Source organism: Benincasa hispida, chromosome 10 (genome assembly GCF_009727055.1).
Source record: "Benincasa hispida cultivar B227 chromosome 10, ASM972705v1, whole genome shotgun sequence".
Classification (NCBI taxonomy): domain Eukaryota; kingdom Viridiplantae; phylum Streptophyta; class Magnoliopsida; order Cucurbitales; family Cucurbitaceae; genus Benincasa; species Benincasa hispida.
The window spans coordinates 62,062,074-62,087,687 of record NC_052358.1 but is presented as its reverse complement, the minus strand read 5'-3'; the positions used below and the strand labels follow the sequence as shown (position 1 = coordinate 62,087,687).

Genomic DNA, 25,614 nt, shown 5'->3' with positions numbered 1-25,614 from the left:
AGCAGATCCGCTTGTTCTTTGGGTGTTTTCGTCGTCCGTTCGTTCCGTTGTGTATTCTGTTTGCCATCTAAGTTAGGTTCAAAATGCTCACAACTACATCTCTTGATACTTGTAACTTCTAACATGTAACTGAGGTTGATGGAGATTTTACAAGAAAAAACGTCAAGAAAAAAATTAAAGTTGATAGAAATTTTTTATTTTTTTCATGCAAAAATAAAATTTGACATTTTTAAAACATCAAAATTTGTATTATAATTTATTTTCCACATTTTATATATCAAGAATAATTTAGTTTAATTAAATTAGACTTCTAAATATGACATAACATCAATGATAGACTTTTATCACATAATAAACTTTTAACTGTCGATAATAGTGATAGAAGTCTATCACGGATAAACTTTAATAATTTTTTGAGTGTGCGACCAATTAAAACTTAAAATACAATTTAATGGAGGGGCATTTTTTGGACTTTTTACATGAGGGCGACCTATTAAAACTTAAAATATAATATAATGAAGGGAGATTTTTAAAAATAGAAAAATAAGGGAAAGTATTTACACAAAATAATAATATTTTAATATTTTTTTATAGAAGCTGATAAAGGTTGATAGAAGTCTATAGTGTCTATCAGTAATAGAAACTGATAGAAGTCTGTCAATATTTTCTTTTATTATTTCTATAAATAGTTTGATATTTTTTCTATTTACGAAAATTTCTCTATAATGAAATTAGATATTTTAGAAAACAAAAATGATAAATCATTAAAGATTAGGATTTAAATTTAATTTTTCCCTCAAATTTAAATTAATATATTTTACAAATAAAGACTAGAAGGGTAAACATTCTCCCGTCGTTGTCCTGATGAGGCCTCCAATAAAATAAACGTTGAGTTATATGAAATATCCTTTAAATACAAATTTGGCCAAAAATTGATACTATATTGGCTATAAATTCATATTAGCTGAAAAAAAAGAGTGGCTAAGTAAACGAAATGCTTAAAATGTGATACAAATGCCTAGGTGGATCTCATGTTCATGGAAATTGATAAACATTAAATGTTCATGAATATTTTTGAATTTTTTTAAAAACAAGAAGTTCAAAAAGCATAGATAAACATTCTACGGTTTTAAAATAACCTAAAAATATTTTTTACAATATTATATTTAGTTTTTGTTATTTTTTAGTAATTATTTTAAAATATAAAAATGCTAAAAATATTTTTAAATATAGCCGAATTTGTGAGGATCTTACCAAAAAAAAAAAAAGTAAAGAATAAGAAAAAGTTAAAGAAACAAAAAAAGGGAAAAAAAGGAAATTGTGGTGGTGGGTACCCAACTCTTGGCATCCATAACATTGCAAATATCTGGGTAGATTAATAATTCAATAAAAAGAAATGAGTAGTATTGGATAATTGATGCATCCTTCTCATCCTTCACATAAAAAATAATTATAATATTTTAAAAAAGAAATAAAAAGAATTTACCGTATGATAAATTATGATTTGATAATTTAGTGCAATGCACAAAAATAAGTATCGTTGGAATGTATCTAAATATTTTCAAAAAAAATATTAATTTTATTCTTTTTTATGAGAAAGACATGTTGATTTAGACCTGCCACCATTCATTTGTTAATGGTGTATAAAGAAGTGATGAAATAATAATTATTGACAATATTGAACCAAAACATTGCTAATAGATATCAAAATGAACATAGTTCAACTGACACTAAACATACTGACAACCTTGAGGGATTAGAGGTTCGATCTTTTACTCCATATATTATTAAAAAAAAAAACTTCAGATAGAAATTAAGAAAGATTATCAATATATTAAAATAATTTCACTAAACGAGAAATTTGAACTAATCTATATTTTGTTTATGATAAAGGTGGTTAAATATTCACCAAAGTCCTAAACCACATAAATAAATGGAAAAAAAAAAAAGAAGCTTGGAGTTTTATGTTTGTGTTTGGGATGGTAGAGAGAGAGTTCTTCGATAAATGTGAAAAGTAAAAAAAGAAAGAAACATGAAATTTCTCATTAAATATGTAAACTTAAATAGTGTTTATTACTAAAATTGAATTGTTTAATCAACTTAAGAAGTTGGTGATAGTTGTCGGCTCCCTAAATATTCAGGTGGAGAATAAATTTCAATTACAGCAAAGTGCAAAATCTATGATAAGAGGTGGTTTTGGTACAAAAATGAGAAAGGGAAATCCAATAAAAGAAATGAAAAAAACATGCTAAAATATTTCATAAACTTATCTATATGAGAGCCAAACACTTGACAAAATGAAAGGACATTAAGTAAAGACAACCCTAGAGACAAGAAAGGAAAGAGAAAAGCAGACTAAGTTTCCAAATCTTCAATGGCAATTCTCCATCTCACTCTTCCTTCTACCTTCTCTCTTCTTCCTCCTCTGGCCCATGGAGCTCCTCCAAGATCTGCAAACTATCAACCTTCTTCTTTAATGGTAATATTTTTATGAGTTTATTATTCTCTATGCTTTATTTGTACAATTTTATAATTATTTTTAGTTTTTAATTTAAGTGTTTTTCGAACTACTATTTAGCTTCATATTATTTTTCTTTTTAGTTCAACTATATGTATGAGTGAAAGTATTAAATGCGCTTTCAATCTTTTGTTCGATGACATATGTCAATATACGTTAACTGTGCCTCAAATCGCTTGAATTGAATTACGAGAACTAAAGTTTTGTTTGATAACTATTAGGACCCTATTTGGTAATAATTTTAATTTTAGTTTTTTTTTTAAATTAAATGTATTTTCTCTCAATTTCTTATCATATTTTAAGTAAAAGAGTTGAATTCTTAGTCAAATTCTTAAAACAAAAATCAATATGTTATAATGATTTTTTTTAAAAAAAATTAAAACATGGGTTGACTTGTTTTTTTTTTTAAAACACTCATAAAAAGTAGCCATAGAGTTGAAAATGGTCTCTCTCCTCTCTCCTAGTAAATTTGTAACTTTTCCAAATTACCCATTAATTCTATTTTTCACTCCCTTGCCAAATAGAACATTGGATCTGCTCCATTTATCGACATATAATTAGGAAGGTCTATAATAACCATTTCTTGTTATAGTAAATATTATTTTGTAGTCTCCAATTAATTATCATCAACACTATTTCAAAACTCTCATTTGCTACAATATTAGTATTTGCTACCCTTTTTACTAATTTTACATTCATTATTTTTTTATTCTTTACTACAAGGTTTACTATGTCATTTTAAAACTAAAATAGTTTACATCTCAAACACATGCTATTATAACCTACACTAAAATAATCTACACTCCACGCACAAACTACTATAACCCAACTATAATAACCAACTTTTTACCCCAAACGTCCAGTAAGTGGTTAGTTTCTCTCCTTTTAAAAACCTAATATAGAGTTGGTGTCTTTTCAACCCCTACTATGGTGTTGGCCCAATTGTATCTATGTATTTCATGTGGTCAGGTGTAGAGTATGCATAAATGTAAAATGTTTATTTTATATATATATTTATATTTACTAGATTCCTATGATTATGGGAACAATTATCTAAGTTGGATCTTCTTTTTACTTCAATAACAAGTATGATGGAATATTCGAAAAATCAGACGAGTTATGTTTGTCTTAAATTAGATTTCAGGATAGTTATATAACTAAACTCGTTTGTTACAATTTCTAATTTTTCATTTTTCATATTTGCATTATTTTTTTTTCTTTTTTTTTTTTTTTTAAGATAAACATATTTGCTATTTGGATGTGTAGTTTGATAATGTTTTTTTTTTAACCTTTTCATATTATATTTCGAAGTTTTTTTTTTTTTATGAGTATTTAGTCTAAATGCATTTCTAATATAATATTGGTGAGTCAATAGTATACCAATATTCATTCAAAATGTAATTCAAGTATATATATATATATAAGTAATGTATCCGTAATATATCAATATCCATTCAAAATGCATATCAAGTATATTTCGAGTGTATCACTAGCTTACTAATTCTAATTTAAAATTTATTTAAAATATAAAATTAATGTATTTTGCTCATTAAAAATAATTTTAAGTATATCATTGAGAGTACGTACATTTTATTTAAGAAATTGGGAGTACATTTTTGCGTTATTATTTATTTCCATATTCAAAATTGGTTGCATAATCATTTTTTCTTTTGAGAAAATTTCAGTTAAAATGTGTTGTGGTTGAACGTGGGATGTGCACAAAAGCTTCAATACAAAGTGGCGTTGTCATTGAGAGACAGTGTGCAAATTACCAACCTTCTATCTGGAAAGATGAATTTATTCAATCATTACATAATGATTTCTGGGTATGTAAACATAAATATATATATAAATTTTTTGTCATTTTCATTTCAATATATCCTTAGTATGGAGGACTATAATAATAGTAAAGGGCATCATCAAACTTAAAATATTCGTAGATATAACATAATGTAAAAAAATTTGTAGATATAACAAAATTTAGTTTTTGCTTTCGAAATCTTACAGTGATAGATCACATCGCTAGTAAGGGTCTATCAGTAATATAGTTTATCACTGATAGATTTTGCTAGGAAGCAGCTGCAAATATAGCAATCAAGCCTAAAGTATTAGTAGATATAACATAACGTAAAAGAATTTGCAAATATAATAAAATTTAGATTCAACTTTTAAAAATTTATTAGGAGTGGCCTTAAGATTTTCAAAACTTTTTTTTTTTTTTTTTATCTTGTTGAAAAATATTAAATTGTAATAGAATGAAGTAAACCTCACAGTTTGATATTAAGGCACAATCAAAACACAAGAGAAGAACAAGTGAGGAAAAAAACAAACCAGATACATAGAAAAGCGCACACAACTGAAGCCACAATCAATAATTCTTTGTAATGTGATCAGATATTACTGAAGTTTTAAAGTCATTTGAATTAGTTAAAACTCTCTTTTAAACTCTATAATAAAATCATGGTCAAATATAATTTTGATATTAAAGTATTTTTTGGGTTTCAAAGTACTTCATTTAAAATAAATCATATACTAATAGATAAATTTATGTCATCTCTTCATGTCAATGTTTAGGGAGAAGCATATCAAAGACGGTTCAATCAACTCAAAGGACAAGTTAAGAAATTACTAAGAGAAGGAAGAGACTCTTTGGAGCAACTCGAACTCATTGATGTCTTACAAAGACTTGGAATATCATATCACTTTGAGAGTGAAATTAAAGATATATTAGAAAGAATAAGCAATAAGTTTTACAAAGAAGGCAAGAAGAAAAATAGCCTCTATGCAACATCTCTTGAATTTAGACTCCTAAGACAATATCAATTTGATATTTCGGAAGGTTCGTATTAGAACCTATATTATACAATACAAGTAGGTTTTCATCAAATAACATATATTTTACTTTGAATAATTTTAACAATATTATTTTTTCCAAATTATGGACAGAGGTTTTCAATGCCTTCAAAGATGAGAGGGGAGATTTCAAAACATGCTTTTATGGAGATACTAATGGAATGTTATCTTTATATGAAGCTTCATTCTTATCAACCAAAGGGGAAACTATTTTAGAGGCAGCAAAATGCTTTGCAATCAACCATCTAAAGGAATACATCAAATCAAACAAAGATGACCTCGAAGTGGAGATTGTAAAGCATGCCTTGAAGCTTCCCTTACATTGGAGGACACAAAGATTAGAGGCAAGATGGTTTATTGAAATATATGAGAGAAAACGAACTCTAAACCCTATTCTTCTTGAGATTGCTAAGCTTGATTTCAACATGGTTCAATCTATCTATCAAGAAGATCTTAAATATGCATCAAGGTAAGAGTGATAAAAATTATTTTTTTTCCAATTAGTTTATACAAAGTGAGCATATCTCAACAATATCTTGCATGGCCTTCTACCATTGAGCTCAGTTCAATGGTATTTCGATTTGAGGTTCAATCTCCATTCTTACCGTTGTTATACTTAAGAAAAGAAAAAGTATTTCTATTAATTTCATTATTCTAATACTTTTTATATATATATAAAGTTGGTGGAGAAACACAGAACTTGGACAAAAGTTGAGCTTTGCAAGAGATCAGCTGATGGAAAACTTCTTTTGGACAATAGGCATTGGATTTGAACCAGAACTTGGATACTTTAGAAGAATGGGTACAAAGATTGTGACATTGATTACAATGATCGATGATGTTTATGATGTCTATGGCACATTGGATGAGCTCAAACTCTTTACAAACACTATAGAAAGGTTAGTAATCAATGATTCAAGAAAAATGTTATATTCAAAGATTACAAAACTCTATTTTCTCTCCCCTATAGGCACTTGTTTTTCACCATTCACAATAATAATGATATTATTGATTCATTGTTAAAAAATATAATTAATTCATTGTAGCTTTTTGTTTTTTTGGAAAAGTAACTTCATAAAGGCCCAAGTCTAAGGGATAACCGTGAAACAAGGTTTTTTCTAGGATAATTATAGTGGATAGCATTTTTAAGGCAAATAATTAAGTGTATAGTAATTTTTTAAAAAATGGTATATATAGAAAATCTATATCATCTTATCGTTCAAAAAAATTTCTACTAATGATAATATTTATTGTTGATAGACTTCTATTTAGTGATATAGCCCATCACTGATTTTGTTATATTTACAAATTCTTTTGCATTGAGTTATATCTTCCAATACTTTAAACTTGATTGCTATATTAAAAAGTGCCCTTCATTATCAAAGCGTTATAGCTTTTTTTTTTTTTTTTCCTCAAACGTTAGTTAATCAATTGATATATAATGTTTTATTAGCCGTCCACTTTGAAATACAATTGATATCCAATTCTCTTCTTAATGGTAATTTTAGGTGGGATATTGCAGCGATGGACCAACTTCCGGAGTATATGAAACAATGTTTTTTTACTCTCTACAATTCAATAAATGAGATAGCTTTTGAAGCACTAAGAAACCATGGAGTTGATGTCATGCAATACCTTAAGAAAGTGGTATGGACACTTATAATGAAAATTTGAAAATTTTCAAATGAATCAAATTTTTTTACATTATTCACTAACTTACCATTTTTCAATTATATCTATGGATGCAGTGGGTAGATTTGTGCAAATCTTATCTAATAGAGTCAAATTGGTATCATGGTGGTTATAAACCAACATTGGAAGAATATATGAACAATGCATGGATTTCAGTAGCAGGACCAATTATGTTAGTTCATTCATATATTTTTGTATCATCTCAAATAACTGAGGAGGAATTGGAGAGATTGACACAATATGCTAACACAATTCGTTGCTCATCAACAATTATGCGACTTGCAAATGACCTACTATCACCATTGGTAAGTGAACAACGACATTATTTGATCTAAAAAAATAAAATAAACTAAATTTGGATGGATATTTTTTTATTACATTTTGACACTGATTATAAAGTTTGACACTTTGTTATGATATTTTATCGTCTAGGATGAACAAAACGTTGGTGATGTTCCAAAATCAATTCAATGTTACATGAATGAGAAAGGTACATCTGAGAAAAATGCTCGTGAATATATAAGATATTTGATAGACGAGTTATGGAAGAAGTTAAATGAATATGATGATGAGAAATTGGTATCCTCTCAAGCTTTTGTCAAGATGTCTAAGAATTTAGTGCGGATATCTCAATGTATGTATCAATATGGAGATCATGGACATACCATAGATCGCGACAAAATAAATGAAAGTGTAGTGTCTCTTCTTGTAACGCCTATTATTATTCATTAATATAACAAACAATAAATTTATTTGAATCATATATTGATTACAAAAGGATGCTATATTGTTTTTAGGGACAATTGCATTATGAAAATTTAACACAAAATATAGCAAATTGAGCACAATTGCAAATATATATAACAAAATATTAGCTACGTACCTGTAACTAATGTTTATCACTAATAGACTTATTTATGAGTGAGAAAAAACACAAAATTGTTTGTGTTGTTATGAAATTGACAAATATTGAGAACATAGATTATAATTCTATATTTTTCAAGGGTTAACCCTGATATAAACTCATGCAAACACCATCTATAGGGGACGCATCAAAGAAGTCTGAAGGTCAAACATGAATCTCACGTTGTCAACTAATGATGGAGACCGTGGGATGTGTTGACACACGTCACTCTTCCACTTACTATAAATACTTTATCTAATTCATCCTGATATTGACCCATGCAAACATCTTCTGTAAGGAGATACTCCTATGGACGTCACGAAGTCAAACATGAATCTTATGGTGTAAATTATCCGAGAATGTAGGAGAATTAGACATATCATATATATCATTTTTTCCTCCCACTAAGTATCTTTCAATTGAAGGTTCTAAATCTGGCTAAAAAGATTTACCCAAGTGTTGTTAAATTTGCCCAATATAACACTTATATTATATAGTTTAACAATGTATGATTATCATTTATTAAACACTTAAAAAAATTCTAATAATCTATTGTATGTTTATAAAATATTTGACTAATTTACCTTCCAGACCGGTTTCAGGTAGAGGTGTTCTGTTTCGATCAACTTAAATATCTCAACTTAGTCAAAACGTTCCTTAGACAAAGGTCCCGTATAGGCAAATATTTTATAAATTTAATATTTTATTTTCTCATTTTAATCCTAATAAAAGAAAAATAAAAAGATTATTTTAAATCTAATCTCATTAGAAATAAAATTTGAAGATTAATTAAAAAAATTTAAACCATTTAAAATAAATTAATGGACTTTATCATTATCGCATCAGGCTAGCATGTAATTGTGAAAATGGAACTCGTTGTTTGAAAAAGAGAAAATGAGAGATTAAAAAATAAAAATTTCCTCTTATTTTGCCATGTCAACCATACAATCATTTTTGTGATTAAGTTTAATAACAATGTTAAGTAGAGAGACTTTTTAAATATATTTTACAAAGTACAGGGACTTAAAATGTCTGTTTTAGAAACATAAAAGACCAAAGTGATAAAAAAAATTCAAAGACTAAAAAGGTAATTTTGATGTTAAGTTTGGTTTGAAAAGGATAAGAAATGGAAAACAAATGGATGAAACCTAACCATCACCTCTTCTCGTGAAACGCCAGTGTTGGTCGCGTGTTTCCCAACCAATGTCTTCTTCGTTCGCGAGCTTCAACCCACGGACGGCGGGGAGGCAACACTTGTAACGGCCACAAGCAGCATCCATCCGGCGGCGCCTGCACGCGACGACGATTCGAGCTTCGACGAACGGTACCCAAAAACCAAACCCAAGTAGCCTCTTCGACGATTCCCACCTCGAGAGTCCTACGCCGTTTCACGACTTCAGCGACTTCGTTTCTTCAACCCACGCGGTCCAAACACCAGCGTTTTTCTCTCTTTCCTCAGGTTCGACACTTATACCCACTCATATTAGCCCTAGATTTGAGTTATCCGTTTCTTAAGGGCTATGTAGGATTAAACATATTCGGACACATTCTATCAAGGATTTAAGTCCATTTGGATAAGTTTATGCGGGGAGATACTCTAAATTTCCTTTTGAGACTAGTTTAAGGTTCTTTAAATTGTCTCTCTAATCGTTGAAAGCTCTATTTTGTAGATTCTGATTAGTTTTGGAACTACTAAAACACTTTTCATTAAAGACCCAAGTTGTTTTCGGTAAGAATTAGGTGGGAAATACCTATTTGGACCTTTTTGAAGCCATTTTAAATGCTGTAAATTAGTCTATAATTCTTGAAAATTATCTATTTGTAATTCGGACTTGTTTCAAAATGTTCCACTAATGCTTCAGTTTTTTTTTTTTGGGGTAAGAACATATCTTCTGAACATTCCTTAGAACTCTAAATAAGGTTTTGGACTGAGTTTTGACTTTAGAGCCTTGGTCTTATTGCTTAGGGGCCTTCCGGATTGCTGTAGGAGCACTTTATTTAAGTGGGATTCTATTTGAAGGGTCTGTTTGCTGATTGATAGCTTGATGCGGTAGTTTACTTGTGTTATATCTATTATCTATGTTGTAAATGCTTTATATTCTTGAATTATATGTGTTTTTGGCATTTAATCATGTTGTAATGCCGTGTTAATATTCATGTTGATGTGCTATTATGTGACCCTATGTTTATGAATATAATCTGTTGCTATGCATATGATTTATGGTGAGAGCATGTTATCATTCTATGTATTTTGGCAGAGTATTGCTTAGAAAAGCATGTTATAGGTCTCATGCATTATGGTGAGTTTGTATGCGAAAAAGGTTAGAGTACCTGTGTATTTATAGAGGGAAGTTGGGTGAATATAAGTTTGTCTCGAATAATGATCAAGGGGTGACATCTCAATGTTGGATTTAGAGGATTATCAATGCTTTGCATAAATGGCCAAGGGTTGGTGTGATGAGTCTAGAATGAGTATGGAGGCCAATCATCGGATGCTTTTTGAATGAAAATTATCACGGGGAAATCGGAGTTCAAGGACTTGGATAAAAATGACCAAGGGTCACCCCCGTATTTTGTAGTTCAAAGGTCCATATAACGAATTCAAGGCATTCCAACAAATCTCCACTTGGACTTGAATTCTCTCCTAGATAACAGATGTACCAGATGCAACATAAACAACATTGCCAGACGTAGCTAGATGTCTCCCTCATGCTTTAATGTGTCCCATAAGGGACCACTAACAATTCAAAACATTCAGCAAGTCCAAACAATGTTGGAACTTGTCTTGTGGAATCGATTTAGTGAATATATCAGTAGGGTTATAAATAGTACCAATTTTCATCATTTTAACTCTCTGCTCACTTCTTAAAAAGTGATATCTTACATCAATATGCTTAGTTCTCTCATGATGAACTTGATCCTTGGCTAGGCATATTGCTCAAACTATCACAATATACAATAACTTGACCCATGAACCTGCTGACAACACTAACAACATGGGTATCAGGCCTAGTGTAGGCCATAGTGTGCATCAAACTTCCCACTTCACTAGCATAAGGATCTTGAGACATATACTCCTTCTCAGCTTCAGACTGTGGTGAAAGCATAGATGACAAACGACCATTTGTAGCACTGGGAGTATCTATGGCTTAGCTATTGACATACCAAACCTGGATAATATTTTTTGAATATAGCCTTTCTGTGATAGGAATAAACTTATTTTTATCTGTCCCTATAGATCTCGGTATCTAATTTTTTCTGAGCAACACCCAAATCCTTCATATCAAACTCAGCATTGAGAAGGTTCTTCAACTTCTGAATGTTAGGCTTTGACTTTGCAGCTATGAGCATATTATCTACATATAAAAGTAGATAAACCATCGAACCATCTTCAACTTTTTTGTTATATACACAACAATCATATGCACTCTGGTTATAACCAAGTCCAACCACATAACTACCAAATCGCTTGTACCACTATCTTGGAGACTGCTTTAGCTCATACAAAGACCTCAACTTGCAAACATAATCTTCTTTGCCTGGCCATTGGAACCTATCTGGCTGGGTTATAAATCTCTTCTTCCAACTCTCCATGTAAGAAAGCTATCTTCACATCTAGTTGCTGAAGTTTCAAATTCTACCATACTCCATAGTTAGTAGCACTTTGATAGAAGTATATCTGACTACTGGTGAGAAGATTTTATTATAATCAACTCCTTCTCTTTGTATGAACCCTAAAGCAATGACTCAAGCTTTATATTTAATACCCTCTGAAGATTATATTCCTTCCTTTTTCTTGAAGACCTATTTACAAGTGATAATCTTCCTCTCCTTAAGCCATTTAACTAATTTCCAAATATGATTTTTATCAAGGGATTCCATCACATTTCCTATAGCAGTTAGCCATTAAGCAGACTCACTACATGACACAACTTCTTTATAGGTGGATGACTCATAAGGATCCATCTCTTCAGCAACCTATAGTGCAAAATTAATCATATCTTCAATACCATACTTTTTAGGAGGTCCAACACCAACACTTCTAGCTCTGTCATGAGCTATACTTGGTCGATCTGTTTGTCAATTAGAATTATCAAGCACAACATTTTCTGAAATTTCAATCACCCCAGTTTTTGGCAGCACGGCAGTTTATATAGTAACGTATTGATCTTCTCCACCTTGGTGTTGTAATTCATTCACAGTTGAAGTGAATTTCATCTTCACCTGTTTATTAACACTACTACTCTTTCCCACATCAGTAGACATTACAACAGACTTCACATTTGAGTTAAGCATGGAATTCTCATAAAAAATCACATTCCTACTAAGTATAACTCTACTCTCAGAAGGCGACCAAACTCTATATCCCTTAACTCTATCCCCAAAACCCACAAATATATCCTTGTTAGCTCTTGGTTTTAATTTACCATCATTAACATGATAGTAGATAGTACAACCAAAAACTCTTAATAAAGAATAATTTGCAAGCTTACCAGACCACACCTCATTAGGTGTTTTACAATCAATGTCTATGTTAGGTCCACGGTTGATCAGATAACATGTTGTATTTACTGCTTCTGCCTAAAACCTTCTAGTCAACCCTGCATTAGAGAGCATGCACCTCGCTCTCTCGAACAATGTCTGATTCATACACTCTGCAATCTTATTTTGCTGTGGAGTATTCCTGACAGTGTGATGACAAACAATTCCCTCAATTTTGCAGAACTCATTGAACTCAGACCCATAGAATTCTAGACCATTATCAATTCGCAACGTTTTGGTTTTCTTCCTAGTTTGAATTTCAATCAAAATCTTCAACTGCTTGAAATTCTTGAAGGCTTTACTTTTATGCTTCATCATAAATACTCAAGTCATTCTCGAGTAATCATCAATTATAGACATAAAGTACCAACTTTCTTCATTAGACTCCACTCTCAGAGGTCCTCAACAATCTGAATGGATGTAGTCAAGTGTCTGTTTTGTACGATGAACACCTCTTGGAAACTTACAGTGATGAAGCTTCCCAAATACACAATGTTCACAGAATTCAAGATCCTGCTCCTTGTGCCCACATACAAGATCCCTCTTTGACATAATTTGCATCCCTTTTTCACTCATATGACCAAGTCTCATATGCCACAACTTAGTCATATCATCCTTGTGAAGACAGACGATGCAACAACAACATAACCTGTTATCGTGGAACCTGATAGAAAATATAATGTTTCACGTTTTATGTCTCTTAGAACTACCTCAGAACCCTTGTAGACATACATTGCTCCTAATTTACCTTTAAAACTATAAGCCTTACTATCAAGTACACTAAAGGATATCAAACTCTTTGTCATTAGTGGAACATGTCTAACCTCGTCCAAAATGTAGAAGACACTATTATGTGTTCGTATCTTGATTGAGCCAATTCCAACTATCTTGTACATAGCACCGTTAGCCATACTAACATTTCCTCCATTTATTTGCTGATACGTTGGAAATCACTCTTTATTTGAGCACATATGATAAGATGTCCTAGAATAAAAAACCCACTCATCATCAGAATGTCAATTGATCTCAACTTCTTCAGGATTAATAACTAAAGCTAGATCTCCTTCAGAATTGATCTCAACCCATTCATAACTAAAGCTAGATCTCCTTCAGAATTGATCTCAACTTCTTCAGAATTAATCTCAATTTGTATAACAAGGGAAGAGACTTCTTTTTTGTCACTCTTTTCCTTCTTTTCCCGACACCTTTTTAGTTTAGGACATTTGGTTTTCCAATGCTCATTTTCTTTACAATAGTGACAACCATCTTTTGACTTAGAACACTTGGACTTCGGAGATTTATTTTTTTGGTTCGACTTTTGCTTATCAGAATTTTTATGCCCCTTGCTCCCTACAGTAGCTAATCCAGATGCCTGACTTTTTGTACCTGAACTTACTGCATTCTGACGGTTCTCTCTCGTAAGCAACGTGGACTTTGTATATTCAAGGTCAAAGTTTCTTCCCTCCAATATATGAGTCAACGAAAGTCCCATACGATGGGGGTAAAGATATCAACAAAATTAAGGTAGCATCCTTATTATCAACCTTAATCTCTACGTTACGCAGATCAAATAAGATTTTATTTAATTGATCAAGATGGTCTCGAAGAGATGTAGCTTCCTGCATACGTGGATGATACAGACATTTCTTCATAGACAACTTTTTGGTTAAAGATTTCGTCATGTAAAGACTTTCCAACTTCAACCAAAGACTAGCGACAGTATCTTCATCAGCGACCTCGATGATGACGTCATCAGCCAAACATAACATGATCGTCAAATGAGCCTTCTCCTCTAGAGTCTTCCATTCTTCGTCATCCGCAGTTGCCTTCTTTGACTCACCAGTCAGCGGTGCCCATAACCCCATTGCTTTAGCTGGGATCGCATGTTAATTTTCCATAAATTGAAACTGTTCCTCCTGGCGATTTTGTTGATTTTTACATTTACGCCAGACATTCTTAATTGTCGAACAAATGCGGAATTTCGAAACCCTAACTAATAGGTCCTGATGCCAGTTTGTTACGAAATTGACAAGTAAATAATACAAAAAAGAAAACATGAGGGAAGATCGACACACATACATGGTTCACTAACAGTATGTTAGCTATGTCTACGGGGCAAAAAGAGAACAATATTATTAGAAAGAATGTTTTCAGAATACAAAACAATGCCACTAGGGTTAGAGAGTTTATATATTGCACTTTTCTAAGCCCTAGGGTCATAATCGTAAATAACCATAAATTATTAAATATGCTAACTATAAATTTTGAATAGGTTTCAGGGGCATTGCTCCCAAACCCACGCCTTAGACCTCGGCTCGCTGACCGGACAACGAGATCCCGTACTTGGTTGTTCGAAGCGCCACATAACAAATTCAAGGCACTCCAACAGTTATTGATTATCAGGTTGATAGTTTGATTCTTACACCTGCAATTGTTGAACTCAAAGAGGCATTGTTAAGTTTAGAAAGAAAAAATAAAAATTGACAACATAAAGTGCATCTTTGTAAATTGCTGTTCGTTTAAAGGCCCTCGCAAATGTACAGTTTCTATAATTTCTGCATGGAAAATAGCATTCGACCTGTAACCAAATTTAGCCGTTTTTGGAGCCAAATGGAAACCACTCTTGTCATATTGGTGGGCGCATGGAATTCTAGATTTTCACTTATTTCTCTTTGTTATCGATGACAATTGTTTATAGTTTAGTCATTGTACTTCCATTTTTTTGACAATGTCAAGTTCAGGTTCAGGGCCACAGAGTTCTAGATTGTCATTTCATTTTCCCTTGTTATCGGTTATATTGTCATAGTTTGTAGTTTAGTCATTGTACCCTTTTTTATTTTTCTTTTTTTGACAATGTTAATTCTTGGTTTAAGACCATAGCATTCTAGATTTCCATTTCATTTCCTCTCACTATTGGTTATATTGCCGTCGTTTGTAGTTTAGTTACTTTACTTCCATTTTTCCAGCCATGCCAGTCAGTGAGCTTCGGTTTTCGTCTCAGTCTCCAACGACGGTGGTGGAGTCTACTATGAACAACGATGAGACATGGCTATGGGGGCAGATTAAAGCAGAGGCACGGCGAGACGCCGAGTCAGAGCCTGCATTGGCTAGCTATCTTTACTCGACGATTTTGTCGCATTCATCGCTCGAGAGATCACTTTCGTTTCATTTGGGGAACAAACTTTGCTCCTCCACACTTCTTTCTACTCTCCTTTATGATCTTTTCCTCAACGCTTTCTCCACTGATTACTGTCTACGATCAGCCGCTGTCGCTGATTTGCGAGCGGCTCGTGAACGCGACCCAGCTTGTGTTTCATTCTCACATTGCCTCCTCAATTACAAAGGATTCTTAGCCTGCCAGGTGAGAGATTGTAAATTGCAATTTTCTTCTGAATTTGGTGAAATGGCGTTTTTCTTGGGGTTCATTTTGATGAGTTGAAAATTGATGTGTTCTTAGATTTGATCAGTCTGTTCATTGTTCTATTTACTGCTTCAAAGATTGTGATTTTATAAGTTGACTGGGGACATTTTTTTTTTTTTTTTTTTTGCATCTAAAGCACAAGCAGAAATACAAAAGGTAATGATATATAGAACAAAGAATAAGGACTTTTCACATGCTGATTCTTTATTGGATACATACATGTCTTAGGAAAAGTTACCAAATGTAGATTTGTGTCTCTTGTTTTGAATATTTTATGAACTATATGGAATATTTCTCTTGTTTTGAATATTTTATGAACTATATGGAATATTTGGTTTTACTAATACAGTAGTCATTTCTCATTTAGACTCATCGTGTGGCTCTAAATGTAAAAGCATCTTTTATGTTTAAATGCTTTGTGTAGTCCAAGGACATTTTTGTGTAATTGTGTCTCTTGTTTTGAATATTTTATGAACTATATGGTCTATTTGGTTTTACTAATACTGTAAGTCATTTCTCGTTTAGGCCCATCGTGTGGCTCACAAGCTGTGGAATCAATCACGTAGGCCACTAGCACTGGCACTTCAATCTCGCATTGCTGATGTCTTTGCCGTCGACATTCACCCCGCAGCAAGAATTGGGAAAGGCATTCTGTTCGATCATGCTACTGGTGTAGTGGTGGGTGAGACGGCAGTGATAGGCAACAATGTCTCAATTCTTCATCATGTCACTCTTGGAGGAACAGGAAAGATGTGCGGAGACAGGCATCCAAAGATTGGGGATGGAGTTTTAATTGGCGCTGGAGCCACCATTCTCGGCAATGTGAAGATTGGAGAAGGAGCTAAAATCGGGGCAGGATCGGTGGTGCTAATTGATGTGCCACCACGAACGACTGCTGTGGGCAATCCCGCAAGACTGGTGGGGGGAAAGGAGAAGCCATCACAGCTTGAGGATATTCCTGGAGAGTCCATGGACCATACTTCTTTCATATCCGAATGGTCAGATTACATAATTTGATAGCATTTTATACAATGAGTGTTCTACGTTTTCATCTATCTGGCATTGCAATGGTGGATTTTACTTTCCATTATGCCCTTGTCATTACAGTAGCCATTAGAGCAGGATACGATACATCAACAATCTTTTTGGTTTCCCCTGTAGTATATTCACACACTTCTGCCACTGCTTTCCAGACTCAACTTTTTGGCAAATAAATAAAATGCAGTAACTTCAAAACTAGCTCGGATGATCCTCCATTTTTTTTTTGTCCCTTTTGTTATGAATCTATGATTCACATTCATCTTTTCTCAGCAATACTCTGGTGTCTCTAAATTGAGAAGTGATAATGGAAATAGTGGGGATGTATTGAATGATAGAAAAGATAAAAAGGTATCCCAGTTTGCAGATTATTGCCACCACCATCATTGGAGGATTGTTTCGTCTTGACTCTGAGTTTCTTGTTTATCATTTGACTTGATAACTGTGTTTTCCATTAATTTTACTTTGGACCTGTTTGGAGGAATGGAATATAAATACAAGTGATTCTTAAGGTGGTATTTTCATAGATACTCAGGCACTCAACAGACGTGTCCTCGTTTATTTTGGCTTTTCAATTACGCTCACTAAACAATCTAGTTTAAAGGAATGAATCACTAACTTGTAAATTCGATTATAGGAACTCTAGTTTAAGTAATCTCAAGTAGACGACCTACTTGATGCAGAAAAGCTGGATCAAGTGCCTAAATTTATAGACAAATATTTTTACACCTTAATTAAGTTAATCATCATAGGTTGGTCTAGTGGTAAAAAAAAGTCTTAATAAATGACTAAAAGGTCAAGGGTTCGGTGGTCACCTACCTAGAAATTATCTTTAGTTTTTCAAACAATAATACCCCACAATCCTTGTTGGTTTAATAAAGATTGCATCTAGATCTGCCATAGGTAATAAAAGTGTCTCTAGTGAATTTAATCGATCTTTATGTTCAAACCATACATCTTGAAGAAAACAACAAATATATTTATGTGATTCACTAATGGTGTATTAGCTATATCTATGGACATATGTTCAAACCATACATCTTGAAGAAAACAACAAATATATTTATGTGATTCACTAATGGTGTATTAGCTATATCTATGGACAGAAGAAAAATCAGTTTTATTATCTTCGAGAAGATGATTGAACTGAAACAAAAAACTATAGGATCCGATTATTTTCCAACTCCTTTTAGAAGTGAGAACATATTCCTATTCCATGCCTTCTCTGTTCCTTTTAGATGGGGAGGTAACATATTTAAGTCATCTCAATACACTTAGAAGAAGTAATTTTTATATATACATAAAAATTTATACCAAGTCTACGAATCTTTGTGCATAAATCTAGACATACCTTAATTTTTTTGTTTATATATTTAAATGGAAGTCCATTACTTTACAATAGGCCCTTTTTCCATATGTCTAAAGAGGAGCTTTTCCTTTCTCCTTAATTAAAACTAGTTTCTAACTACCATTTGACTCTCTGCACATTAATCCAACAAAAAATACAATATTTGAAGTTTGTATGTCTGAATCTAAGCAGGCTCGATAAATAAAGATAATACACGATCCATGGTCTCATAATCTTCAACAGTGTGACCATCTCTATGTTGATAGACTGTGTGAGAAACTCTAGCTAGATTTAAGGCTATTTCAATGAAACCCTTTGAGAATAATGGTGAAGAATTCAAAGTTTGAACTTCTTCATTCATTTTCTTCCATGATTCCATAATAAAATCCTTTATACATCGTCGTGCTTCTTGTTCTGAAGCACCTGTGTCATTCATGTAGCATTGAATAGATTTAGTGACTTCTCCTCTCTTTGCTTCCTCCTATTTAGAAAAATTTCGTTATCAATATTAAGAAATATTTAATAGCATATACAAGTAGGATTAAGGATATTATTTTAGAAGAAATACCGATGATGAAGCTAAGTCGTTGGCAAGACAAAAGATGACGGATGAATGTTGAATAATATGAGGATAATCTTGCAAGCATTCCAAAGCTTCTATTGTAATTGAGTTTGTGGCAAAGACATAAGCATGAAGGAGAAGAAGAGATCCTGATACTGAGATCCATGCATTGTCCAAATACTCTTGGAATGTTGGTTTATAATTGGTGTAATACCACTTTGCCTCTACCAAGAATGCTTTTTTGCATAAATCTATCCACTACAATATTTAATGCTGAGTTGCTAAGAATGATTTTGTGTAATGAAAAACAGAAGTTTCCGATAAGAATGAAAGTTACCATTTTTTTAAAATATTGAATGACATTAACTCCATGATCTTTGGCTGCATGGAAAGTCATATCGTTGATGGTGTTGTGGAGAGCAATAAAGCATATTTTCATGTAATTTGGTAATGAATCAATTGCAGCAATATCCCATCTGTAAGTACAACATAACATGCAAGATTATTTTATTAGAAGGAGAAAACAAAACATAATAAAAGATTCCAATTAAATAATTTGTTCGATAAGAAAATGGGTTTCTCCATAGCTGCGAACCCATCAAGCTCAATGAGCCTATCACACTACCCACATTCTCTTCCTCTACACATACTATTGCGTCCTCGATGTCACCTCTAGTTGCATCTTCATCTAGATGAATTGACTAGATTGGCGGCACCGGAGGGTGTGTTTTCATAGAAGAAGGAACAACTTTATGGGTAGTGGGATCGACTCACTATAAGAATTTTACTCTCTACCGACGCAGAAAAGTGTCGCCGTATTTTTTAAAAAGCGTTGGCAGAAGTTGATTGCTAGAACTTCTGCCAACACAAAATAAAAAGCGTTGGTAGAAATTCACTTTTGGCCACGCAAGCTATATTGACAAAAAGTTGTTTCTGCCGACGCAACTACAACTGTAGGCAGAAGTGTGATATCTACTCATGCACCATACGTCGGTACAAAAACTTTCTGTCGACGAATAGAAAAACGTGGATAGAAATGTGATTTCTATATGCATGGTATATGGATAGAAATAACTTTTTGCCGATGCAACGGAAAAACGTGAGTAGTAGTGCAATTGTTGCCCAAACATGATATGTCGGCAGAAAGTAGAAATGGCGGAAGCTCATTTTTGTCCACGCACGAGGCATCGACGTAGAGTGAAAAGAAATATTTAATTTTTTTGTTCACGTTAATATGCGTTGGAAGAAAGATATTTTCTAAAAAATATTTTAATTTTCTATAACAAACTATATCCAAAATTGTAACAACAAATTCACATAATAAAAGGAAATATATTCGAACTTAATTCCTTAACCAAAATAATTCCTTAACCAAAATATATCAACAAAACAACAAGTTTTTATTGTTTGTTTGTTTGCTTCACTAAGCTAAAAGAGTTCTTGTACACAGAAATGAACGAAAAAGATAAATTACCTCTCAACGACGTCGGTAAAGAGTTCGAGTTCGTCCAAAGTTCCATAGACATCATAAACATCATCAATAATTGTTATTAATGAAGCAATTTTTGTGGACATTGTTCTAAGATATCCAAGATGAGGTTCACATCCCATTCCCACAGACCAAAAGAAATTAGCCATCAATCTATCCCTTGCAAACTCAAGTTTTTCTCCAAGCCCTGTGCTCTTCCACCACCTTCATACACAACAAAACAGCCACTACAATATGTTAATAAAGAGATATGAGAATGAATAAATGGAAGAATATTATAGGTACGAAACTTAATATCGATTTGAAATGACTTTTTAAACTACTCGAAAATAATTAATTTCTGAGTTATTTTAACGCTTAGAACATCTTCCATATAGACTCTTATTAATTACCTAGATACATCTTTTAGGTCATCAAGATGTATGGATTGGATAACGTTGAAGTCTAGTTTAGCTAATTCCAACAACATCGAATTTGCTTCGGGTTTTTTTTGGTACACATCGATAAACCATCTAGCCTCCAATCTTGGCATTCTCCAATGAAGTGGGAGTTCAAGAGCATGGCTTATCATAGTACAAATTATTTCATCATTATTGTTGGATTTAAGGTATTTTGAAAGATGTCGGACGGCAAATTGTCTGGCTTCATCCATAAAGCTTTCATCTTCCATTGCCAAGAAGGAAGCTTCGTAAAATGATAACATTCCTTTAGCTTTCTCTTCACAAATACTATCCAAATTTTCTAGTTCATCCCTAAACCTGTTGAATACCTCTACATGTAATCAATGAAAATGACTTAATCATTTAATTTTGTTAATGTAGACATGAAAATAAATAAATAAATAAAAATGACGCCATCCATCTTTCAAATCCATTATTATTTACCTATTTCTTAGAGCTCAAAAGGAAAAAAATACATTTTAAAATTTTAGAAAGAACATGAACCCTTTTTAAAGGAAAAAACTTTAATGCAGTTGGGTTACACTCATCTCTTGTGCCGTCCTTGTTGCACCTAATTAAAATCTGACATTCGCCAATTTTTTTTAAAAAAATATTAAAGAAATATATATATATATTTAAAGTGAAAAAAGAAAGAGATACCTCCAACAAAGTTCTAGCTAAAAGGAAAAAGCTACCTTTAACAAATTTTTATAGGAANTTTTTTTTTGTTTGAGAAAAGGGTGCGTGAAACTTAAATTGAATAAAAATGTAATTTTATTTAAAAATTTTATAGTTGACTAAAAAAGGTCTTAACTAATTAGATTTCTTTTTTGCTTGTGTTTTTGTTACATAATTCAAATATTAAAAAAATACACATTAAAAATTGGAAAATAATGCTAATTTTCAAGTAAATGAAAAAAAAAATTCAAATTATTATTTAATAAGTGGCTTTATTTTTTATTTTTAAAGGCTAAAAAGCAAAGGTAGATTTAATAATTTGTTTGATAACTATTTTAATTTTAGTTTCTTATTTTTTTTAAAAAAAAAATTATACATGTTTTCTCTCAAATGATTTACTAAATTATATGGAGCAAAACAAAAGTCTACCTAGAGGGATGTGATAGCCGTGTTGCCTTGAAATTCTAAAATGAAGAGATGTAGCATATAAGCTTTTGTTTTTCCATTCTAAACCCTCTCCTCCATTTTGGAATTTTTCATTCATACTCTCTAATATTTGATTTATTTCCATTTGAAAGTGATATGACAATCCCAACCTTTTCAATTCATCAACAACCTCCAATCCTTTCAAACTATCACCAATCAATAATTCTTTGTTGAGCATCATTTTCAATCTTCTTATTAGCATATTCCTTTTATTGAAACACCTCTCCTCCTGAAATTAAAACAAGTATATTTTATCAACTTGTTTTATTGGCTCATCAAATCTAATTTAGTACTTTTAATATCATGTTGTCAAAACATCTATCCTCATTTCAGAAGTCGATGATTCAATATTCCCACTAAAATACGCTCAAAATTATAATTTTAGGGTAAGTTTTTTTTTAAAGAAAAAAACTTTAAAATACTTTTGTAGCCTCTAAATTCAAAATTTATATATGAAGCATCACATGTCCATAAGTCACGTCATATATAAATTACAGGTAAGTTGAGAATAAACCATGGAGCAATTTGGACTCTAACTTAATTCAATTGGATATAATGAGTCATTATAGCTAACTCAGTATTTGGACTTCTAATTATAATACCATTGACTTCCAATTATAATAGTAGATTTATGTTTCCAACTATTATAACTCACAATTAATTACAATATTGGTATTTCAAATCCCTCTTTTATTACTGTGTTTATTATTTTGCTATCTATTCTCTCTCGTCCTCATTAACTCATACTAAAATAATCTGCATCCAAAATATAAATTATTATAATCCACGAAATATAATAACTATTGACCATAATAATCAATTCAATTCTTGAAATGTCCCCTAAGATTCTATGTACAAAACAAATCATAAAATAATGTGGTTGCTTTTAATTTTTAAGATATGGATAGACCATATAAATATTTAGGACTAAATTAAAATATTTTTTGAAAGCTTAAAGGCATATTACATATTCGGACAGACATAATATCAAAAGTTCAAAAGTTAATTTTAAAAAAAATTATAAAAAATCTTCTAAACTTTACATTTTGTGTAAAAAATGTTCATGATATTTCAAAAGTTTCAAAAATATTCTTAAACTTTCAAAATGAGTTAAAAAATACACTTGCCATTAGTTTTAGATGGAAACCATTAAAGTTTTGTTTAAAAAATGCCCCTAAATTTTCAAAATGTTTCAAAAATACCCTTAACTTAATAGGAGTTAAAAAATATCTCCACCATTAGTATTTGAACAATCTCCACCATTAGTATTTGAACAAAAACGGTTAATTCCTTGTGATAAAAATATCTTTAATAATTAAAAAATAAATAAAAAATGTTCTTACAGATCAATATGTTTGAAGTTTTCTTAAGTTCGAAAAGAATCAATTTTAAATTAAATTATATAGATATCCTCATCTTTTTAATATAGTTACTCTCATATTTCTCCTAATTTTTCAATTCTGAGCTTACACCAATTTTTTCAACAACCCAAATATTTTTTTTAAGTTAATATATAAAATACCACAAAATTTCACAAAATTCCAAAATCAAAATCTTCACTTGAAAATATCAAAACAATAAACAGTCAAATGAAAAATGTATCAGCCTAAATCTATTGGTTCTTAGAAATTTAATATTTATTTTAGTTCATAGATAAATTATCAAGCAAAAGAAGCTGTTGGGACATTTCAGATGCAATTTGGATTTAAATGGAGCAATTAACAAGCAATGGGAGGTAAAACGGTAAAATTGAGCAAGGGGAGGCATGACATTGCGCAAGTGCTACAACATTTGTGCCCCGCACCATTCACAGAGATAGTCTACTAAGCAAGCGTTGCGTCGCTGCCTTGCGACCTACAACACTCTCGATTTGATATGTACGCATGAAGAGGCACTTTTTGCAATTTGCTCTCCAAGACACTTTATGATGGGGTCTTTAGCGTCGCAGTGTTTGGTATGTTTTGGTTCTTGAGAAAATTGGTGCAAGCTAAGAAATAGAAAATTAAGATAAATATGAGAGTACCTATATGTACGATAAATAGTCAAAGACTTTTTTTATTTGACTATTTATTATTTTGGTATATTTTAGAGGAGATTTTAATTTTGTGAAATTGTGTGAAATTTTATGGTATTTTATGTTTTAACTTAAATTTTGGTTATTGAGAAAACTGATGTAAGCTAAAAATTAGAAAATTAAGAGAAATATGAAAATACCCTATATGAAAACAACAAGGATATCTATATAACTTATTTGAAAGTTGGTTCTTTTCGAACTTAAGAAAACTTCAAACAAATTGATCAGTGGGAGCATTTTTAAATTTTTTTCTTTTAATTTTTAAAGTCATTTTTGTCACGATAAATTAACAGTTTTTGTTCAAATACTAATGTTAGAGGTATTTCTGTACTCTTATGAAGTTAAGGGTATTTTTGAAACGTTTTTAAAGTTCAAGAGTATTTTTTAAACAAAACTTTAACGGTTTTTGTCTAAAACTAACAAGGGTATTTTTGAACTCTTTTTTGAAAGTTTAAAGATATTTTTGAAATTTCAAAGACATTTTTGGCACAAAATATAAAGTTCATGAGCATTTTTTATAATTTAACCTTTAAAAAAGAAAAAAGAAAAAAGAACAAACTTGAAAATTGATCAACTCAAATAGGCTTTAAACATATGTACGTTTTCAATACAATGGTAGTGGTTCCTGAACTTTCGAATGATAGATAGATACTATGAACTATGAAGCAAATGACACAAAAGAAGGAAATTGAATTTTTATAGTTATTATGAAGCATATGGTTATAGTGTGACTAAAAATGTGTAGAATAACAAGAAAAAATTTATGGGAAGAATTACCATGAATTCACTCTTCAAGGATTGAATAAACTCATGCTTCCAAATAGGAGGTCGGTAATTTGCAGATCGTCGAACAATAAAATTATGAGAAACTTTTCTAATGAGGACCATGGATGTCTTATCCATTTGGCAAAGAACATAGAAGTTAGGAGAAGAAGGAAGATTACTTTGTGTGGAGGTAAGATGAGAGATGGGAGGATAAAGAGGAAGGGGAAGATGGAGAATGCTCATTCTCATATATTCACAAAGCAAAATTAAGTCCACTGATTTTATATATCAAATGTTGTTGAAAAAAACATAAGCAGAAAAATAATTGATAAGTTTAAAATTGAAACATTAGAAGAAACATAAGTATTTATGTAGAAAACTAGAAAAAGGGAAGAGAAAAACCAAAATCCTCTATAAAAGGGGTAGATGAAAAAATAGAAAAAAGAAAAAAGAAAAAAGAAACATTCTAGAAATGCTAAGTTTAGCCATGTGTGGCTCCCTAAATTTGTTTGGTATTTTATTTCACCATTTTTTTTTCATTCACTAGTGATCTTTTCAAGATAAACTAAACACAGGCAATAGAAATCTACGCTCCAAATGATTTCAAAGCTCCCTCGAATAAATTCGAAGACATTTTGATTCCCAAATTTCGATTTCGAACTCGCACGTCAAATATTCCCTTAAATAAAAATAAAACATGTCAAATATTTCTCAATAATACTTTCCAACAAAAAAAAAAAGAAGAGAAATTTCATAATAAATGATTGAAATCATTACAATTTCTTTATAATTAAACATAATCAT

General features: G+C 31.4%; 3 protein-coding genes across 12 annotated transcripts; 2 read left to right on the top strand and 1 right to left on the bottom strand.

Moving 5' to 3' along the window:
* The first annotated feature begins 2,277 nt into the window (after positions 1 to 2,277).
* On the top strand, positions 2,278 to 7,835 carry LOC120088104 (terpene synthase 10-like). Of its 2 annotated transcripts, none has more exons than XM_039045164.1 (8): positions 2,278 to 2,479; positions 4,204 to 4,344; positions 5,093 to 5,357; positions 5,552 to 5,840; positions 6,052 to 6,270; positions 6,880 to 7,018; positions 7,120 to 7,368; positions 7,496 to 7,835. In XM_039045164.1, the coding sequence occupies exons 1-8, from the start codon at positions 2,375 to 2,377 to the stop codon at positions 7,793 to 7,795; spliced, it is 1,707 nt and encodes a 568-aa protein (XP_038901092.1). In that variant the 5' UTR covers positions 2,278 to 2,374; the 3' UTR covers positions 7,796 to 7,835. The 2 variants fall into 2 exon arrangements, with proteins under 2 accessions (XP_038901092.1, XP_038901091.1); XM_039045163.1 differs by having other exon boundaries at positions 2,279 to 2,479; positions 5,465 to 5,840.
* A 1,285-nt stretch (positions 7,836 to 9,120) lies between these two features.
* LOC120088105 (serine acetyltransferase 5) lies at positions 9,121 to 17,169 on the top strand. 8 transcript variants are annotated; one of them, XM_039045168.1, is made up of 5 exons: positions 9,121 to 9,426; positions 9,934 to 10,017; positions 14,789 to 14,912; positions 15,476 to 15,870; positions 16,456 to 17,169. In XM_039045168.1, exons 4-5 carry the CDS (start codon positions 15,478 to 15,480, stop codon positions 16,945 to 16,947), a joined length of 885 nt encoding a protein of 294 aa, XP_038901096.1. In that variant the 5' UTR covers positions 9,121 to 9,426; positions 9,934 to 10,017; positions 14,789 to 14,912; positions 15,476 to 15,477; the 3' UTR covers positions 16,948 to 17,169. The 8 variants fall into 8 exon arrangements, with proteins under 8 accessions (XP_038901096.1, XP_038901095.1, XP_038901097.1 ...); XM_039045167.1 differs by having other exon boundaries at positions 14,782 to 14,912; XM_039045169.1 differs by lacking the exon at positions 9,934 to 10,017 and having other exon boundaries at positions 14,782 to 14,912.
* Positions 17,170 to 18,296: 1,127 nt separating this feature from the next.
* LOC120087917 (terpene synthase 10-like) lies at positions 18,297 to 25,219 on the bottom strand. 2 transcript variants are annotated; one of them, XM_039044929.1, is made up of 7 exons: positions 24,823 to 25,219; positions 21,915 to 22,200; positions 20,760 to 21,138; positions 20,353 to 20,571; positions 19,216 to 19,354; positions 18,885 to 19,136; positions 18,297 to 18,797 (listed from the first exon to the last, which is right to left on the bottom strand). In XM_039044929.1, the coding sequence occupies exons 1-7, from the start codon at positions 25,057 to 25,059 to the stop codon at positions 18,501 to 18,503; spliced, it is 1,809 nt and encodes a 602-aa protein (XP_038900857.1). In that variant the 5' UTR covers positions 25,060 to 25,219; the 3' UTR covers positions 18,297 to 18,500. The 2 variants fall into 2 exon arrangements, with proteins under 2 accessions (XP_038900857.1, XP_038900858.1); XM_039044930.1 differs by lacking the exon at positions 20,760 to 21,138 and having other exon boundaries at positions 22,082 to 22,200; positions 24,823 to 25,154.
* Between the last annotated feature and the right edge of the window lie 395 nt (positions 25,220 to 25,614).

Coding starts and splice junctions, on each gene's coding strand:
- LOC120088104 (XM_039045163.1), top strand. CDS start 2,375: ATGGCAATTCTCCATCTCACTCTTCCTTCTACCTTCTCTCTTCTTCCT. Junction 7,019..7,119: donor TGCAATACCTTAAGAAAGTG/GTATGGACACTT, acceptor CTATGGATGCAG/TGGGTAGATTTGTGCAAATC. Junction 7,369..7,495: donor ATGACCTACTATCACCATTG/GTAAGTGAACAA, acceptor TTTATCGTCTAG/GATGAACAAAACGTTGGTGA.
- LOC120088105 (XM_039045165.1), top strand. CDS start 15,478: ATGCCAGTCAGTGAGCTTCGGTTTTCGTCTCAGTCTCCAACGACGGTG. Junction 15,871..16,455: donor AAGGATTCTTAGCCTGCCAG/GTGAGAGATTGT, acceptor TTTCTCGTTTAG/GCCCATCGTGTGGCTCACAA.
- LOC120087917 (XM_039044929.1), bottom strand. CDS start 25,059: ATGAGAATGAGCATTCTCCATCTTCCCCTTCCTCTTTATCCTCCCATC. Junction 19,137..19,215: donor TTCAATATTTTAAAAAAATG/GTAACTTTCATT, acceptor TAAATATTGTAG/TGGATAGATTTATGCAAAAA. Junction 18,798..18,884: donor ACGACTTAGCTTCATCATCG/GTATTTCTTCTA, acceptor TTTTCTAAATAG/GAGGAAGCAAAGAGAGGAGA.